Source organism: Chelonia mydas, chromosome 15, assembly GCF_015237465.2.
Source record: "Chelonia mydas isolate rCheMyd1 chromosome 15, rCheMyd1.pri.v2, whole genome shotgun sequence".
NCBI classification, from domain to species: domain Eukaryota; kingdom Metazoa; phylum Chordata; order Testudines; family Cheloniidae; genus Chelonia; species Chelonia mydas.
The window spans coordinates 24,883,853-24,896,625 of NC_057856.1; the positions used below are offsets into that span (position 1 = coordinate 24,883,853).

The 12,773-nt window shown below is 41.2% G+C and overlaps 1 protein-coding gene across 1 annotated transcript; it reads right to left on the reverse strand.

Annotated features, from left to right (window-relative positions):
* Positions 1–3,097: 3,097 nt before the first annotated feature.
* On the reverse strand, positions 3,098–12,768 carry GTF2H3 (general transcription factor IIH subunit 3). The gene is made up of 13 exons (XM_037879126.2): positions 12,620–12,768; positions 11,503–11,582; positions 10,184–10,290; positions 9,390–9,553; positions 8,628–8,690; positions 8,287–8,316; positions 7,199–7,227; positions 7,034–7,108; positions 6,476–6,529; positions 5,503–5,571; positions 4,213–4,348; positions 4,081–4,117; positions 3,098–3,988 (listed from the first exon to the last, which is right to left on the reverse strand). Exons 1-13 carry the CDS (start codon positions 12,627–12,629, stop codon positions 3,919–3,921), a joined length of 924 nt encoding a protein of 307 aa, XP_037735054.1. The 5' UTR covers positions 12,630–12,768; the 3' UTR covers positions 3,098–3,918.
* Between the last annotated feature and the right edge of the window lie 5 nt (positions 12,769–12,773).

A 12,773-nucleotide genomic window follows, 5' to 3' on the forward strand; every position in this document is an offset into this window, starting at 1 on the left:
GTTGCCAACTCTGTCCGCATATCTATTCGAGGGACACCATCATAGGACCTAACCACATCAGCCACACCATCAGGGGCTCATTCACCTGCACATCTGCCAATGTGATATATGCCATCATGTGCTAGCACTACCCCTCTGCTCTGTACATTGGCCAAACTGGACAGTCTCTATACAAAAGAATAAATGGACACAAATCAGACATCAAGAATTCTAACATTCAAAAACCAGTAGGAGAGCACTTCAATCTCCCTGGACACTCAATAACAGACTTAAAAGTGGACATTCTTCAACAAAAAAACTTCAAAAACAGACTTCAATGAGAAACTGCAGAACTGGAATTGATTTGCAAACTTGACACCATCAAATTAGGCCTGAATAAAGACTGGGAGTGGCTGGGTCATGACAAAAAATAATTTTCCCTCTATTGATACTCACCCCTTCTTGTCAACAGAGCCACATCCACCAATGGGCCACATCCACCATGCCTGAATTGGCCTCGTTAGCCCTGACCCCCAACTTGGTAAGGCAACTCCCTTGTTTTCATGGGCTGTATATTTATACCTACTTACTATAGTTTTCACTCCATGAATCTGATGAAGTGGGTTATAGCCCACAAAAGCTTATGCCCAAATAAATTTGTTAGTCTCTAAGGTGCCACAAGGACTCCTCATTGTTTTTTCAATATAAATTGTGAATTTGGGTCCCTAGCCCTCACTTGCTCTTCAGTTGCCTATGATGTAACACTGAGCATATAGCTGCATATATCTGTTGACTAATAACTAGAAGTAAAGGGTCAATACTAGCTACATTACTATTAGAGGGGTTTGGTGATTTCCTCCAGTGCTCCTCACTCCCATTCTCCATCCACTGTAGCGTAGTTTAAATAAATTACCAAAATAATTGAAACCATGATTATATTGCCTTATTTTGACAAAAATATGCAAATTTTGCAGAATTTTAAAATATTGTGCACAGAATTTTTTAATTTTTTGGCGCAGAATTCGCCAAGGAGTAGGTAGTGTAGTAATTTTTGTTGTCAAAAGGGGGTCACGGTGCAATGAAGTTTGAGAACCGCTGGTCTAGACCCACTGTCTTTTCTTCTGGAATAGCATCCACATGGGGGCTATTCTGGCCCAGCTCTTGCAAAAGAAGCTCCCTCTGCAGTAGCTATTCCAGGCCATTTCCCTGGGGCAGGCAAATGTCTTCACAGCAGCGGCCTTGCTAGTGGCTGTTTTGTGCAGTTGTAAAATTAAGTGTCAGGATATCTAGAGCTCTTGTAAAGGCATCTTTCTTAAATCTAAATAAGTACATATACAGTATTACTCCTGTGGGAGCATGTGCAGAATTTATGTGTCCCCCCCCCAGATTTCTTTGCTTCCCTGCAGAAAAATGACTTTCTGACGGGGAAGCAAAGGGAAGCCACAAGAGCGGCCATGCGATGCTCCCCAGCAGTATGTTTCAGGTGCCAGCAGCCGGCAGAGAGGTAAATCACTGTGGCTGGGGAAGACCCAGCTGGTGGCTCCTACCCTGCGCTGGGTTCAGCTGCTAGTCCTGGCTGGGCTGGGGATGGGGAGGACGGGACTTCCTCTTCCCCTGCACAGCCCCTGGGGCCAGGTCAGACCCACCCCCAGAATTCTCCCCAGCTGCAGGAATCTCTGCATACTCCCCCCACCCCACTTCCTACACCCATAGCTCCTCAGCTGCAGAGGGAATGATCCCTGTACAGGGAGCTGCTCCACCATCCACCTAACCCCTGTGCATCCAGACCCGCTCATACCCAATCCCTCCCAGAGCCTCACTCCCCTGCACTCAGAACCCCTCAATGAGCCCCACTCCCCCTGCACCACCACGATGAGCCACCCACACCTGGATCCCTGCCCCACTCCCCCAGCATCTAGACCCCCCCCCCCCAACTGAGCCCTCCCAGACCCCCCTGCCGAGCTCTAACCCCACACAGTCCCCTCCCCGAGCCCCAACCACCTTCACCTGGACCCCCTGGCAGAGTCCCATTACCACTGCACCCAGATCCCCCTTGCACCCGTATCCCTCACTGAGCCACCCACACCCAGATTGCCCCACAGAGAGCCCTCTCTACACACAGCTGGATCTCCCCACACTAAGCCCCTACACACTTGGATCCTGCCTTGCTGAGCCTGCCTGCCCACACCTGGTTCACCTGGCATGGAGTGGCAGGGCTCTGGGGTGTTTCTGGGGCAGGCCCAGTCCCTGCGCTATGTCAGGGTTAGGTGCAGCCTCACCGCTGAGTCCGTGTCCAGGGGGGAGCTGCACAGTGATCTCCCACCTCTGTGCAGCCAGTGACCTGTGCTCCCCAGTGCCATGCTGGAGCCTCCATATTTATTCGACAAATAAAATTTGCAGAATTTTAAAATATTGTGCACAGAATTTTTAGGCGCAGAATGTCCTCAGGAGTAACAGTATGTACCAACAGAGTTTACAAACCACGCCTAATTTTACATTGCAAGAGCTCATATTGCCTTCTTTATCGCACATGTTTAAGGCTAAAATATTAATCAAGATACTCAGCAGTATGCAAGATGCTTTGTCTGGTGTGGACCCTCATACTAAATTAAACTTTGATGATGTTGCCTTTAAGGTTATAAAAGGAAGGGGAAAAAAGGCTTATTTTTTTAAAAAGTCACTTTATTACAAAAATGTATATAAAGCAAACTATAAATACAGTGTTCATATAAAATTGCATTTAGCTAATAAACAAGCCAGTAAAAGATTGGCTTTTTCAATAAAATGGTTACACAGGCAAAAACCTGATGAAAATATTATAAATCATCATCTCCTGCGTATACCATTACAAAGAGAACTTTATCTACAGTCCTGTTTTCTACCTGGAAAACAATTATTCCCATATTGCCTCTGAATAGTACAACAATTATTAAATATAGATTAAAACACCAAAAGATACAGTTACGGATTAAAAATAGGGAATTAAAAATAGGGAATTACATTTTTTGTTTGGTTTAAACACAAAACGTTTGGAAAACTGAGAACATGCACCATGCGTTCACCTGCTGAGATACAGGGAAAAAAAATCAATTCATAACAGAGGCCTTCCTACATTATCTTTCTTCGGTGCTAGTCAATCTAAAAAAGAAACTTGTGATCAGATTTCAGACAATTAACTGTTTTCCAGTTTCAAAATATCATAAAAACAAATCCCTGCACATGAAAGAAAAAAAAAAAATACACAGATGCTTCTGTTGCTGAACTTCAAAAGGAAAATTACTCATCTCTGTATTACCTGGTAATAGATTATTCAGGTGAATAATTTTCAGACTACTTTCATTTTGGGGAGAAGATATCAAAGTGAGAAAAGAATAAAACACACTTAAAGCAGATAATACCCACTAAAAGGGAATTTAGTGGGGGGAAAAGGAAAAATATATATCAAACTTGCCTCTTCACAAATGAAATTGAACTACAAACCGTGTTGAAAAGAACTATAGAATCTATCCATAACACTACAGCCTGGAACCTGCAAACATACACAGCCATGCTTACTTTTACTTTAACATTCATGCAGGATCAGGGCCTAAATATTTGCATTCTGTCTCTAACTGTAAACAGACTCGGGGATGCTATTATGTTGTTCTACGATGGTAAGTGCACCCTCTGCTTTATACAAGCAGTTTCTGGCTCCTGATAGTCACAAATAGGAGATTTGATTTTAAAATAATACAGAGCATGCACCAATACAACCATTTGTTGCTTATAGGGATGGTGCATACAACATTTGTGATGTTTTTAAATGTTTAGCAACATAGATTTGAACACTTTGAACAATTATTTCTTTCACACCTATAAAAAAATGCCACCTTCTCAGCTACATGCTGTTTCATGGAATTACATGCAGGAGGTAATGGTTGGTGCGTTTCTATAAGGTTGCTATATAGCTAGTTTTAGTTTCTTTTTCTTGGCCTTCATGACAGGTGGTAATGAAATCTTAAAAGCAGTCCTGAAATAATACAAGAAAGAAAAATAAGATATGCTGAATACATTTCTAAGCCAAGCCTACACAAGCAAACAAAAGTCAAGAAGCGTACTTACTCGCATGTGCTACAAATAGGGCTGAAGTTGCAGAATACTGGAAAATAAAAGAATAGGCCAGTTTCACTAAAATAGTTACCTTGAAACAAGAGAAATTACGTCAGTTCTGTTAAATATATTTGTAAAACTTACTTGACAAACACACAGAGCAGACATAACCTATTTCAATGAGATTTCGATGACAGAAGCAAGCCGCTCGATAGTCAACATGAATGGGGGGTGGAAGGATTAGTTGGGATCTTTGCTCTTGATCAGGAAGAAATACCCACTGTATAAATTTAAAAAAGGGGAGGGTATTTTAGAATCTGGGAGGAAACTACTGTGTTAAACGACTTTGCTATATACACCAAAACTATTGCAGAGAAGAAAGTTACCCTCCCACCTGCCAAAGAAATTCACCTCTATGACTGCATTGGGTCATTAAGTAATTTGAGGAAGAAGGGAATTTTGTCCTCATTCACCTTCCAGGAAATGTTTTGATGCTCATACCGCAATAAATAAAAGATGGCCTTTTAAAAATCAAGTCATTTTAAAACATGATATTAATTCAACCTTCATTCAACATCAATTTTAAGCATGTGTGAGTTTAGTGGGGGTTAGAGGTGCCAGAATGATACCCCGGAGACACATCACAAATTTATCCACAGAATCCATAAAGAACAAAGAACAGTCATGGAAGGTTTGCTGCCCCTCATTCCCTCCTACCACTACCACCACCACCACGCCTCAAATTCTAACCTGCTGCAAACACCTCTGCAGGTAAGAGCGTACTTCAGTCGTCATGGCCTATCCACTCACTGAGCACTATACAGCAAATGCCAACCAGGTTGTCAGTTGCTGTCAATTTTGGTGGATTCTGCATCATAGGCACTTGTCCACTAGGAACTGGACTAGACCAATTCATTTCAAATAGACCAAGGAACAGCCATCACATAATACCTACTTTCAGTCATTACCAGCCTGGCCTGGATTGAAACCAGCAACCCAGTAGTACAAGCTTATATCATATTGTCATTTTCCTCCAAGTCTCCCCAGGCAAAATCAATGTTATGCACAAGCACTTCAGGTAAGTGATATTCTTAGATACTTGGAAAGATATTTCCCCTTGTTCAGTTTCCCAGTCTTCTTTCACGATATCCCCTCACCACAGTGAAGCGTCACAAATGACTATGCCAGCCAAGTGTGACAGCCCTCCTGCAAAGCCTGTCCCTTGTGATGCTGGTCCATACCCTCCCATGACCTCCCACTGCAGCATCTACTGAAGCATATCATACAGCTGAATCCCTTCGAGCAGTCAGGGTTCCCAACTTCCATGTCAGCTCAAAGGGTCTGCTTCTGCTCCCAATGAAGTCAAGAGCAATTTTGCAACCGACTTCAACAGCAGTAAGAGCAGCCCTCAAGTGTTTTTTCAAGTTAACTTACCAGCAAATACTGCAAAAGGGATGGCATCCGGGGCACTTTCAAGTATTTGCCTCCTGTAATGTCACAAGCCTGGAAAGCACACGTTTCAAGCACTTAACATAGGAACAATTTTGACACAAACCTGAACAGAAATTGCTATATGCTACAGAAAGGTTAAAAAAGTCACACATTTTTCAAGTCCCACAGATTTCAGATTCTAAAGAAGTCAGTTGCCCCAGATATGTCCATCCCTGGCTTTTGAACAGCCTCAGGGGAAGCTTAAAGGGGGAGAATTGTCCATGGAGAGAGAGATGAGCAAGAAAGTGTCTCCCCTCTCTTTGGTACTGCAATAAAGGACAGATGTTAGAAATAAGTAGATGTCAATGGACCTCAAACTTAGATACAGAGCCAACTTTATTTTTTAATTAAGTTTCTTAAAATCAGAGTTCTTACATTGCTTATACACCTGAACATTTTTTTTTTTTGCTGGATTCCCAGTTGAAATTTTAAAACTGAAAGAATCCTCAATTGTTTCATGTACTATCCTACATTAAGATTCTTGATCCATATATGCCACCAAAACCAGTGCCTACTCAACAAATTTTTATCCCTGGAAGGAGGGCAATAGTTTCCAGCAATCAGTGTCTGTTAAATAGACAACAGTTCAGATTCAGGACAGTATGTTCCAATAACAGGGGGAGAGGAACGGATAAAAAAAAAATTCTGATGTGACAGAGTATCCAGGAGATAAAGTAGAGAGAGCTGGATTTAAGATTTTGTCACATAAAAGGGAGCAAATGGGAGCCTGTTCATTATCGCACAAGACTGAGGCTTGATTTGCGCAGTTCTGATCTTTCCATCTCCAAGCAAAGGGTGCAAAAAGTTTGAGAGAAGAGTGATTTCAAATGTGTCAAACAAGCGGTCACAAAATAGCTATTTTCAATTCTTCATCTAAGAACCAACATAATAAATGAGTAATAAAAGTATATTCTACCTGCTGTAGGAGTCCTGAATCAGAGTCCAAAACACAGGCATCAATCAAAATATTCTGAAACCAAAACAATGAGGCTTACAGAAAATGGAAATTACAATAGTACAATAACTATAACTCTCCATTAGCGTTACTGCTGAGATCTATTTTAGCTGTAAGTCACACTACATACATATGAACAGACTGCTGAGGCTATGGGCCTTCGGCACCAAAACAAAGTCTTTTACTTTAGCCATAGCATGTACCACATCATCCACCCTTCCCTGTCCAATAATTGGCAATATGGGGAGGACCACAGATGAAGCTTACCTAATATACAATATCTAATTCTAAGGCGTAGGGGGTAAGGCTCAGTAGTAATTTTGGCCATTTTGTGTTACAGTGTGGTGACCTGGATCTACATTTTAACTCAGCTGCCTCCTCCCATGGCAAGAAGATGCTCAGACATCCCCAAGCACCCCTTAATTAGAAGCACATACATAACAGGGAGAGACAATCTTTATGTTTACATGTTGATATTGAAATAATTGAATATTTATCATAATAAAACATTAACTTCACCTGTTTCTGTGCTGCAAAGATCACATTCATGAAATTCATATACTGCAATGCACTGTCTTCTGCAGCTTTTATGACCTAGGTAAAGCAATTGACACCTGTTAGCCTACACACTACTACTACTGGATATCAAAGCTCATTAAGAAAATTTAATACAGAAGCTCTTACCAAAATTCTTGATTTAATATCTTGGCTGGCTACATATTGGAGACAAAGAAACATGAATTAGTGTTTCATAGTTACTACACAATTTCAAAGAAAAAATACTGGAGGCTAATGTATGGAGTATGATCATACACCTTACTTGCAGCAGGTACATGAGAGACTGCTTTATTGGTATACTGAGAAGACCAAGTACCATGAAAAGAGCAAGACAGAAAAATCTGACAAATACCAGCAGACTTAATTCAACATTGGTGTGAAAGCAGATACCACCACATTCATTCATTCTCAAAAAGCAACTGGATAGTAGAAAGCAAGGGAATTTCAGTCTCTCATTGACAATTCACTAATTCAAACACAGACCAAGTCACAAGCGTGTGACAGTCATCATAATGGCTTTCGGGTTGTAATTTCAGTCCAACGCATAGATGTTCACATCACAAAACCACCAACACAAATGGCTGTATTAATTTGCTGTCATAAAGATCAACTTACATACAGTGTCATGAGGTGATCCCCCAAGAGTCTTTTCAGGCCTTAATCACAGACCACAACCACTCCAGGTCTCCTTCACCAACACCAGACTTTATTATAGTGTTTCAGCAGGCCACAGCCTGCAGTGTTATTTACATGTATTTACATTCCATAGCCAGCTGCCCCATTTGCCTCTAGGAAGAGAACAGTACAAGCAGCACCTTGTTCTGCCTTCTTCAGTCTTCCTTCAAGATCCCCACTCTTCCTTCCTGTCAATTTATATAATCCCACCTGCTGGGGTTGCTTCTGCTTCCATTAGCCTTTCAGTTGCAGTGCTATTCAGTTAATTGACACCCTCTGTCAACTACCTGTCTTCCAGTTAAGTCCCACTTACATATATTGGTGGGTATTACAGTGACAGGGTGCTGAATTAGCTCCTGACTCAGCACACCCTGTTACACGTCAACCCCTATACTGCCGATCTTCAATCAGTGCTCAAATTGGGCAGTTTAGATTATTAGGACAACCAATACTGCCCACTGCTGCCAGTTGAAAAAAGTTCAGCATCCCCCCCAGTTCTAAAACTCAGGTAAATATTCAAGTAGAAGAAAAGACAATACCTTTTACTTCCTTGTTCATCCTGTGAATATCTATTCCACTTGGTATTCAGGAAACACTTTATTCTAGGAACGTCTGAGAAACAGATCTATAAACCTTCCAAAACAGAAAGGAAGTGTACTACCTGCACTAAACAATTTTACCCTCTTTTACCAACACACACTTTACTGAAGTTTCTGATCTGATGGTATTATACTCATAAGTCATAACTTTAGCATAATAAACTGACAATATTCTAACACAGAATGCTACCACAGAAGAGTTGAAGATTCCCTACAATGACAGTGTGAACAACATAAGGGAGAGAGAGAGATTTTGAACATTCCAGTATTAAAAAGGATACAACAAAGTGCTTTAGCAAGTGATCCTGCCAACAAAGTTTCCGTTTGCTGGCCCTTCATGTCAGCTGTAATCCAAAAATACAAAGAATTGACCTTTGTACAAATTAAAAGTATTTGAATGCTAAAAACATTTCATTTGAATTGTGTCTTGGGCAAATAACATGAAAACATAGGCTCTAATAAAAGGTCCAATAATTCAGTATCCCATTGGCCTGAAACAAATAATTGCACATTAACAAAATATGGAGTGATGGAGAATAAGCTTCGGAAGACAAATGCAAAGGAGTTTTCCATCAGTTCCTAGGGCTCTTTCCAGCTATTTTGTAGTTATTCATATTAAGCTTAGGAATTTCCTTTACTTCATCCAGACTTGTAGACCGCCATCATATCCTTAGTTACCATTTAGCCAACTGTCTATATTTCAGTCTTTATTAAGTCAGCCCCTAAGGTTTTTTGCTCTTCTCTGAATTCCCTCCAGCTTGATTACAGCTTTCTGGTACTGAGCTGCTTAGAATGGGAGAAAATATTTCAGGTGTGTTCTAAACAGTTGTACAGTTGTTTTTGCAACCCAGCTCCCAAGTAGATCATCATCATTATAAAGATAGGTAAAATGTGGAACTTAATCTCCTTAACAGTGTCCTTTTCACATAACATCTCAAAGTATTATTTTTCTTACTTTAAACAGCATTTAAAAAAAACTAACAAGAATGTGGAACCAAATTAACCAAGATGGCTATATTCTTTAAAAAAAAAAAAAATCTTACTTTTTGTCATCAGGTCTTTAAGCTCCTCTGCGATTACTTCATTTATTGCAGTTAATAATTCATATTTTCCATCTTTGCTGCCAGAGCAATTAGATTCTACGAAACTACCACCATCTCCAAAGAGATCTGCAAATGCCCAGTGCTTTCCAGGGTACAAGAAACGACTAAAAGCAAGAAACAGCAGCACACTATTAATCATTTGTTTTTAAGGAAATAAGTGAAGAGCCACAAATTCAACCACCGTGACAAAATTTCATTCCAAACAACTCTTAGTACCCAGGACACTAATAACTATGTAAGGAGTGTGTTTACAAAGCCCTAAATGGCATAAGCCCCACCAACATTAAATACTTTCGCTTTGACACTCATCCTAATGGGCACTGGCATTCAGATACCATCTGCCTTTAAGGAACTCCCCATCATTTCTTAGCTCAGCAAGCAAGCACCCAGTTATTCTGACAATCTCCAAGAAGGGAACTTGCACCTCTTTTGTTAACAGTCAAGATTTAAAAGTCAAGGTTTTTATTTTTAATTTCAAAAGCTATTTTTCTTCACCTCTTTCTTCTTACAATCCATTTCTCTTGTTTTCTTTTGCATTCAATAATCACCAACCCAGAATCCCCTCCCCTCGCTGTTTTTATTAGTTTGTTTTTTTTTAAATGGTATCTAATAGATTATGTATTTTAACCTTGGTTTGAATTATTCTCTTCAGCACACTGAGATATTCAAAAGAGGAAGATATGAAGGGAAGTTTTATAAATAAAAATGATACTGATATAAGAAAGTTATTGTACCTTTCTTGTGTATGACTTGCTATTACAGCAAGTTTGTTGCTGCGATTCATAAATAGATGTGAATTTCCCATCACCATTACTGCATCCAGGCATTTTGATAATGTAAACTATTGAAAAAAGAAAAATCAAGAAAGGATACGTATGAAAATCTCAGAAAAATAGGTTTCAGAGTAACAGCCGTGTTAGTCTGTATTCGCAAAAAGAAAAGGAGGACTTGTGGCACCTTAGAGACTAACCAGTTTATTTGAGCATGAGCTTTCATGAGCTACAGATGCATCCGATGAAGTGAGCTGTAGCTCACGAAAGCTCATGCTCAAATAAACTGGTTAGTCTCTAAGGTGCCACAAGTCCTCCTTTTCTTTTTTCAGAAAAATAGATGTACCATAAGAGCCACTGTATTTAAATAAAAGAACTTTTAAAAAATCTGCACATACAGGTAATATTTTCATTAGGGTTTGGAATTTACAAAGGGAATGAACATGAAATTCAAGAGGCAGATAATCCTCTCTGTAGTAGGTGGGAAAGTGTCTGGGAAAGTGTTTTTCCCACTTCTATGTATGTGCATACAGAGACAGAAATGGAAATTAAAATAAATATTATATATGATAGACTGACACACCCCAGAACCGCTAATAATGATTGTCATGCTCCAGAACATGTTTGGCCTTGGAATACCATTTATATATGGTTCAGCACCTTCAAAGCACAGTACAAAGATTAACTAGTTAATCCTTACAAGAACTCTGATGTGGGTATTATTATCCCAGTTTTAAGGATGAGGAAACCGAGGAATAGAGATTTTACAATTTTCAAGTGTTCCCTAATCAACTGTGCACGTCCAACCTGAGAAACCAACAGCCTGGTTTTCAGAGGTGCTGAGCACCGACAACTTCCACTGATTTCAAGGCCCAAGATGCGTCAAGTCGAGCTCTTAAAATTAGTGGCCAATTTTGAAAATTTCCAACTAATTTACTTGGCCAAGACTCCAGAGCAAGTCAGTGACAACAACTGGGATTAGAACTCAAGAGTACCTGACTCTCCATCCTGTATTCAGTCAGATAAACCGCTGCAACGCAAACCAATCCAGCATATCATTTGTTTACAGGGGCATTAGACATGACAAGATATTATTGCAACTCTTATCATCATGTAATATTGACATAATTTTGAATCCAAAGAGTATTTCACAATTTCTCTCCAGCAAATGCAGTTCAATTTGGATCGTCATGCATTTAAAATAAAACAGAGTTGTCAAAAAATTACAGAAAAAGTCTTCTGGAAAACTTCATTGTGACCCCATCGTAGTCAGGAAGCCTTACCTCTGATTCCCCTAGCACTTTCTTCCCCCACCAGATAGGGTTGGTGTCAACAATGATGACTAAGAGATTTAGCTCATCATCTAGAAAAGCAATAACAACACATATATTTGAGAAAAGACAACACACTGACACTATGGCATCAAGTAACAGCTTCTTTAGAAATATGGGAAGGCCAAAACTTAAAGATCCATAAGCTAGATCCATATTTGGTTTGATGCCCATTTAGTTGAGTGTGCATAAGTGTTTGCAGGATCAGGGCTGTATATTCTACTGCTATTAGACACATTTTTCTTTAGGAACACTTTTCAGTCTCACACACAATAGCAAAAAAAAAAAAAAAAAAGTTAGCAAGAATGTGTGATCAAACAAACACGTTAAGATTCAGCATAACTGCAGTTATTCCATAAATTTATTACCAAAAATTCCATGAATGGCATAAAACATGGAAGGGGAGTAGAATGTATTATGTTATGCATAATGAAGCATTATATATTTTTGAACCCAGATATGGGGGGGAAGACACACTTTAGAAATGCAGAGATAGTGTCAGGGGCTATTCCCGAGCTAATTCGATTCTAGTGTTTTGCTTACACCTGTCTGCTTTTCAGGATTTTTATCAGCCTCTCTGGGAGTCACAGATCCCAGCGCAGGAACAATGTTTAAAACAAATGGGGGGAAGAGATAGAATTACTGTGGCTGCATGTGAATGGCAAGAGGGAAAAGAGGTGTTGGCTGCTTACAAACCCCAGCTGTCTCTTAACTCAGCGGCCCCCGATTGCAAACAGGCGGGGGCCTCGCAGGCAGCAGTTGCATCCGCTGGGGGGCGGGGGAGGGGGCAACTCGCCACCCCTTCTCTCCCACCCGCCGGACGGCGGCGCTCTCCGCCCCCAACGAGCGCGCAGCCCCCGGGCTGTCAGCAGAGGGCTGGGGAAGGAGACAGGACGGGGCCGAGGGTTCCCAGCGGCAAACCCCGCGGGGGGGGAGAGGTGGCAGTAGAGAGAGGCCTCGGCCCGGACCCTGAGGAGAGCGCGGGGGAGATGAGAGGAGGACCCCCACACACACACACTTCCGGCGCGGCCCCCGGGCGACAGGACAGAGGCGCCTGGCCAGGACTCACCTGCGCTCATAGTGCCCAGCCCCAGGCAGGCGGAGAGCAGACACCGGCTAGGCCGCCACTTCCGGCGCCTGGAGATGAGGTCACCCCTCACTAGTCGCACTGCCCCAGTACGTCATGCGTGATGCGGCAGGAGCCGGCCTGTAGGGAAGGCGCT

Coding starts and splice junctions, on each gene's coding strand:
- GTF2H3 (XM_037879126.2), bottom strand. Junction 5,572..6,475: donor ATTCAGGACTCCTACAGCAG/GTAGAATATACT, acceptor TGTGCTTTCCAG/GCTTGTGACATTACAGGAGG. Junction 4,349..5,502: donor CCCTTTTGCAGTATTTGCTG/GTAAGTTAACTT, acceptor AAATTTATACAG/TGGGTATTTCTTCCTGATCA.